The 7,481-nt window shown below is 39.1% G+C and overlaps 1 protein-coding gene across 2 annotated transcripts in view; it reads left to right on the top strand.

Annotated features, from left to right (window-relative positions):
- The first annotated feature begins 5,213 nt into the window (after positions 1-5,213).
- adamts3 (ADAM metallopeptidase with thrombospondin type 1 motif, 3) overlaps positions 5,214-7,481 on the top strand; it is a 224,615-nt gene continuing 222,347 nt past the window's right edge. For both annotated transcript variants that reach the window (XM_052479894.1, XM_052479893.1), the window contains exons 1-2: positions 5,214-5,608; positions 5,998-6,019. In XM_052479894.1, the coding sequence (XP_052335854.1) occupies positions 5,546-5,608; positions 5,998-6,019 (85 nt within the window). In that variant the 5' untranslated portion in view covers positions 5,214-5,545. The remainder of the gene's footprint in view (positions 5,609-5,997; positions 6,020-7,481) is intronic.

The raw sequence follows: 7,481 nt of genomic DNA, 5'->3' as shown, positions 1-7,481 counted from the left end.
TTCACAAAATTCATGTAAACTATAAGTCTATGTTTTTCACCCATATTATACTGAGTTTGACCCAGACCCAGCAACTTTCCCCATGAATTTATGAAGCCTGAGTTTTTATAATCAATCACATTTATTTATAAAGCCCATTTTTACATCAGCAGTTGTTCCAAACTGCTTTACTGTAACCCAGCCTAGACCCCAAAGAGGTTTAGGAAAATTAGTAATGTCCCGGGTAGAGGACAAGCTTTAACAGCAGTCCATCACGCAGGAAGAAAAGTATTACCATGTGCGGGGTTGGGGAGTAACGGATAACTTAAAACCTTTTTAAATTTTTTTTTTACTGTAATCCATTACGTTACCAGCAAAAATATTGTAATCAGATTACAGATACTTTTGAAAAACTACTAGGATTTTTGCAGATATTATTTTTTTCTTCACACCTTTATTTTTTACAATGACATACAAATTATCATTGAAAAAAGGGCAAGTTTAAGTTTGTTCTGCCTGAGTGAATCTGAACAATAATAATATAATAATAATAATAAATGACATTTAGCAGACGCTTTTATCCAAAGCGACTTACAGTCATGTGTGCATACATTCTACGTATGGGTGGTCCCGGGAATCGAACCCACTACCCTGGCGTTACAAGCGCCATGCTCTACCAACTGAGCTACAGGACTACAAGGACTACAAGGAACACAAGTCAAGTTTGATGGAATAGGGAAAAGATCAGGAACAGGCTTTTGGAGGCAACAGTCCAACCTATGTCTTCCAATGGTGCGACTGCTGTTGGTATCCAAAGATTATCCAACATGAAGAAACGCTTGGAGGTAAGGAGGACAGCAGTGATGTAGCCTACGGCAGTGTTGTAGCACAGTTTTGCGTGGCTCCCGCAAGGTTCCAAACAAGCTTGAGACCCTGGGTCTCGATCCCGTCTTGTGCAATTGGATCCTGGACTTCTTGACGGGCTGCCCCCAGGTGGTGAAGGTAGGAAACATCACCTCCACTTCACTGATCCTCAACACCGTGGCCCCTCAAGGGTGCGTGCTCATTGAGTTGGAGGCCAAGCACGCCTCTAACTTAATCATCAAGTTTGCAGACGACACAACAGTAGTAGGCTTGATTACCAACAACAATGAGACAGCCTACAGAGGTGAGGGCACTCGGAGTGTGGTGCCAGGAAAATAACCTCTCACTCAACATCATCAAAACAAAGGAGATGATCATGGACTTTAGGAAACAGCAGAGGAGCACCCCTATCCACATTGATGGGACAGCAGTGGAGAAGGTTTAAGTTCCTCGGCGTACACATCACTGACAAACTGAAATGGTCCACCCACACAGACAGTGTGGTGAAGAGGGTGCACAGTGGTTCTTCAACCTGAGGAGGCTGAAGAAATTTGGCTTGTCACCTAAAACCCTCACACATTTTTACAGATGCACAATTGAGAGCATCCTGTTGGGCTGTATCACTGCTTGGTACGGCAACTGCACTGCCCACAACCGCAGGGCTCTCCAGAGGTGGTGAGGTCTGCATAACGCATCACCGGTGGCAAACTACCCGCCCTCCTGGACACCAACAGCAACCGATGTCACAGGAAGGCCAAAAGATTATCAAGGACAACAACCACCCAAGCCACTGCCTGTTCACCCCGCTATCATCCAGAAGGCGAGGTCAGTACAGGTGCATCAAAGCTGGGACCGAGAGACTGAAAAACAGCTTCTATCTCAAGACTATCAGACTGTTAAATAGCCATCACTAGCACAGAGAGACTGCTGCCTATATACAAAGACTTGAAAACACTGGCCTCTAATAAATGGAACACTAGTCACTTTAATAATGTAACTTTAATAATGTTTACATATCTTGTACTCATCTCATATGTACACCACCATTCTAAATTGTGGATGTCACTTAGAAATATCCTTGTTTTTGAAAGAAAATATTTTTTTGTCCATTAAAATAACATCAAATTGATCAGAAATACAGTGCAGACATTGTTAATGTTATAAATGACTATTGTAGCTGGAAACAGGAGAGCAATGTCTACACTGAATTGCTGATCATGTCATATGTATATACTGTATTGTATACTATCTACTGTATCTTAGTCTATGCATTACTCATCTCATATGTATATACTGTATTGTATACTATCTACTGTATCTTAGTCTATGCATTACTCATCTCATATGTATATACTGTATTCTATACTATCTACTGTATCTTAGTCTATGCATTACTCATCTCATATGTATATACTGTATTGTATTCTATCTACTGTATCTTAGTCTATGCATTACTCATCTCATATGTATATACTGTATTGTATACTATCTACTGTATCTTAGTCTATGCATTACTCATCTCATATGTATATACTGTATTGTATACTATCTACTGTATTGTATACTATATACTGTATTGTATACTATCTACTGTATTGTATACTATATACTATATTGTATACTATCTACTGTATTGTATACTATCTACTGTATTGTATACTATATACTATATTGTATACTATCTACTGTATTGTTTACTATCTACTGTATTGTTTATATCTACTGTATTGTATACTATATCTATTGTATCTACTGTATTGTTTACTATCTACTGTATTGTTTACTATCTACTGTATTGTATACTATCTACTGTATTGTTTACTATCTACTGTATTGTATACTATATACTGTATTGTATACTATACTGTATTGTTTACTATCTACTGTATTGTATACTATCTGCCGCTCTGACATTGCTCATTGCTTTATCTGTTTTTGAAACAGGTTTGCTGTTCACTTCAGCAATGTGAGATGGAAGGGAGTTCCATGCAATCATCGTGCTATATAATATTGTATGCTTTCTTGAATTCCATCTGGAAAAGACCCCTGATAGCATGTCTGGTGGGGTAAGTGTGTGTATCAGAGCTCTGTGTAAGTTGACTATGCAAAACATTTGGAATTTTCAACACGTGAATGTTTCTTAGAAAAATAAGAAGTGATGCAGTCAGTCTCTCCTCAAGTATTAGCCAAGAGAGACTGGCATGCATAGTATTATAAACTCCTCTCTCTGTCAACTGCGTTTATTTTCAGCAAACTTAACATGTGTAAATATTTGTATGAACATAACACGATTCAACAACTGAGACATAAACTGAACAAGTCCCACAGACATGTGACTAACAGAAATGGAATAATGTGTCCCTGAACAACGGGGGGTGGGGGGTCAAAATCAGCAACAGTCTGGTGTGGCCACCATCTGCATTAAGTACTGCAGTGCATCTCCTCCTCATGGACTGCACCAGATTTGCCAGTTCTTGCAGTGTGATGTTACCCCACTCTTCCACCAAGGCACCTGCAAGTTCCCAGACATTTCTGGGGTGAATGGCCCAGCCCTCACCCTCTGATCCAACAGGTCCCAGAAGTGCTCAATGAGATTGAGATCCAGGCTCTTCGCTGGCCATGGCAGAACACTGACATTCCTGTCTTGAAATCACGCAAAACGAGAAGTATGGCTGGTGGCAAATCATGTCAGGATGAGCCCATCACTCCTGGTGAGACAAACCACGACTCGTCAGTGAAGAGCACTTTTTGCCAGTCCTGTCTGGTCCAGCAATGGTGGGTTTGTGCCCATAGGCGACGTTGTTGCCGGTGATGTCTGGTGACGACCTGCCTTACAACAGACCTACAAGCCCTCAGTCCAGCCTCTCTCAGCCTATTGCGGACAGTCTGAGCACTGATGGAGGGATTGTGCGTTTCTGGTGTAACTCGGGCAGTTGTTGTTGCCATCCTGTACCTGTCCCGCAGGTGTGATGTTCGGATTTACCGATCCTGTGCAGGTGTTGTTACACGTGGTCTGGCACTGTGAGGACGATCAGCTGTCTGTCCTGTCTGTTTTCATAACTGTGACCTTAATTGCCTACCATCTGTAAGCTGTTAGTGTCTTAACGACCGTTCCACAGGTGCATGTTCATTCATTGTTTATGGTTCATTGAACAAGCATGGGAAACAGTGTTTAAACCTTTTTGCAATGAAGATCTGTGAAGTTACTTGTATTTTTACAAATTATCTTTGAAAGACAGGGTCCTGAAAAAGGGACATTTCTTTTTTTGCTGAGTTTATTAGCCCTCTGATTACAATGAAGAACAAAATGTGCTGCTTTGTTCTGGGCCAGCTGCAGCTTAACTACGTTTTTATTAGCAGCCCTTGACCACATGGCTGGACAATAATCAAGATCATATAAAACTAGAGCCTGCAGTACTTGCTTTGTGGAGTGTGGTGTCAAAAAAGCAGGTAATCTATTTTTACGGACAGACCTCTCCCCATCTTTACAACCATTGAATCTATATGTTTTGACCATGACAGTTTACAATCTAAGGTAACACAGAGTATTTTAGCCTCCTCAACTTGTTCAACAGCCACACAATTTATTACCAGATTCAGCTGAGGTCAAGAGCTTAGGAAGCATAAACAACAGAGTAGGGCTGGCTAATATATCCATAGTTTTGAGGTTATGCTCAGGTATAACAATTAGGCTAATCTATACTTCTATATTTCCAAGTCCTGTTTTTGAAGCCCAAGCAATATTCAATTAATTGAATGACTGGAAATCTGACAGACTTTGCTTTTTAATGTAAAGATATAACCTAATATACTATTATCTGTAGTAGAAAGCAATGGGTTAGAAGAAGCCTACATAATCAACCCATAAAGTCATATGTAAAATCCATTTCTGGCCAGCTATGTAAACTCTAACTGCAATAGATGTCATTCAGTGATATTCTTCTGGGCTCCCAAGTGGCGCAGCGGTCTAAGGCACTGCATCTCAATGCAAGAGGGGACACTACAGTCCCTGGTTAAAATCCAGGCTGAATCACATCTGGCTGTGATTGGGAGTCCCATAGGGCGGTGCACAATTGGGCCAGGGTAGGCGTCTTTGTAAATAAGAATTTGTTCGTAACTGAGTTGCCTAGTTGAGTACAAATGATTCAAATTCCTCTTTAAGGAAAAGTAATCAGATTATGTTACTGAGTTTGGGTAATCCCAAAGTTACGTTACTGATTACAATTTTGGATAGGTAACTAGTAACTAACGGATTACATTTAGAAAGTAACTTACCCAACCCTGACTGTGTGTTTTTTCTCTCCCTGGGAAAGAGTAAATGGATGACGTCACGGCAGGGTTGGTCTCTCGTTTATTAGGCAAACCGAAGTGCCAGGTTGCAAGAGCTCGCTTCACACAGTGCGCTGTGTCTGCCTGGAAACTTAGAGGGCTAGCTCACCCCATACACTCAGCTAGGGATGTTTTACTAACTACTTTATAAACAGAGGACAACGCAAACATTGACACAAGTGCTGTAACTCTCTTAACTTTAACTAAACGGTAATTAGTTTAAAAGTCAGTTGCACATTCACTGAAGTTTGACGAAAGTTGTCTGTCCTTTTTTGTTTGTTTTTGCTGAAGAGCGGATTGCTTGTTAAAACTCTACTTTTGGATTGGTTGATATTTTCTTAGTCTCGAAGAGAAACTGTAAGACTCGATCGAGATGGTTGTCCTGTCACTGACGGTACTAGTAGGATTTATAGGAAGTCTGACTTCAGCCGAAAACGTAAGTGTCTTTCACTTTACCGTTATCTGGATACTCTTGTAGGTACTTTGTGTTTGTTAACTACCTTTAAGTTACAAAGTTTTGCAAGCAGAAGTTAAAAAGTTGCTTGTAACTTCTAGCAGAACGCTTCTCTAAAATATATTGAGAAGTTAGATCTAACTTCAGATATACTTTCTGTCACTGAACGAAAGTCTGGAACTTCGTGACTCCACCTGGAGCTTCTGATGTAAAATTGTAAGGAATTTAGATAGGCCTATAGATGTTATTTCTTACCAAAAATATCGTAGGCAAACCTAGTTGAAAGACCATGCATATTTTATAGAAAAACCTTTATTAAAATGTGAACCTTTGATTAAGATTAAATTAAAATGTTTTTTCTCCCTCTCCAGGCTGATGCCATAGATAAAGAAGGTAAGACTATTTGTTGTTATTTTTTTACCCCATTTATTAATTAACTTATTTTAACGTTAAAATCTATTAACTTAACTCACTTATTTCTCATGGGTTTTTATTTTGTATTTTTATTCTACTATTTTGATATTGAATACTGCAGTGTTGGGTAGGACTGGCAAGACTGGTGCATGTGACAAATCAAAACTAAAACTTGAACTTAATTAATATATAACAAGCTGGTTTGTAAACAACAGCTGTAGTGTTATGATCAACTCAAGGTAATATGGTAACTAATGTCTAATCTGGGAGGAAGGGGAGGAGTGTATCTGTCTCTCTGTATGTGTGTCTGGTCAGCCATACACACTCACTTTTCATGACATGACTGAGTTGCTTGAAAGGTTTTATTAGAAGGGGAAAACTGCTATTGCTAGAATCCTTTACATCTGCTGCCACTCTGAGGTCAGGAAGCAGTGAGCTGCAACAATGTCCTGCAGGATCCCAAATACATATCCTACTTCCCCATCCAAAATCACCACAACATCCTACATCAGGATTCCCTCTAGCTCTGGTCCAGGGTGTTAGCGCGTTCCTTTACTACGATCTCTTTAGTAGAGGAACACACACTAACGCCCCTGGACCAGAGATCCTCCACATCCTACTGCATCAGCCGTGAGCTCTGGGCCCAGATTTATAGTTCTATAGTGTTACAGTGCAGTTCTATAGTGTTTAGTCACAGTTCTATAGTGTCACAGTTCTAATGTTACAGTGATTTAGGTTATAATGTCAGTTCAGTTCTATAGTGTTAGTTCAGTTCTATAGTGTTACAGTGCTTTAGGTTATAGTGTTCTATAGTGTTACAGTTCTATAGTGTCACAGTTCTATAGTGTTACAGTGCAGTGTTTTAGGTTAGGTTATAATGTCAGTTAATAGTGTTACAGTTCTATAGTGTTACAGGTCTATAGTGTTACAGTTCTATAGTGTCACAGTCTTTAGGTTATAATGTCAGTTATAATGTACAGAGTGTCACAGTTCTATAGTGTTACAGTTCTATAGTGTTACAGTTCTATAGTGTTACAGAGCTATAGTGTTACAGTGATTTAGGTTATAATGTCAGTTCTATAGTGTTACAGTTCTATAGTGTTACAGTTCTATAGTGTTACAGATCTATAGTGTTACAGTTATATAGTGTTACAGATCAATAGTGTTACAGTGCTTTAGGTTATAATGTCAGTTCTATAGTGTTACAGTATAATGTATAGTGTTACAGTTATATAGTGTTACAGTTCTATAGTGTTACAGTGATTTAGTGCTTTAGTTTTTAATGTCAGTTTATAATATTAGTTCTATAGTGTTACAGTTCTATAGTGTTACAGTGATTTAGATTATAATATTAGTTCTATAGTGTTACAGTTCTATAGTGTTACAGTTCTATAGTGAGAGAACAGTGATTTAGGTTATAAGTCAGTTCTATAGTGTTACA

The sequence above is a fragment of the Oncorhynchus keta genome, chromosome 25, assembly GCF_023373465.1.
Source record: "Oncorhynchus keta strain PuntledgeMale-10-30-2019 chromosome 25, Oket_V2, whole genome shotgun sequence".
NCBI classification, from domain to species: domain Eukaryota; kingdom Metazoa; phylum Chordata; class Actinopteri; order Salmoniformes; family Salmonidae; genus Oncorhynchus; species Oncorhynchus keta.
Note: the sequence above shows the minus strand (reverse complement) of the source record. Positions and strands in the feature narration are given on the sequence as shown.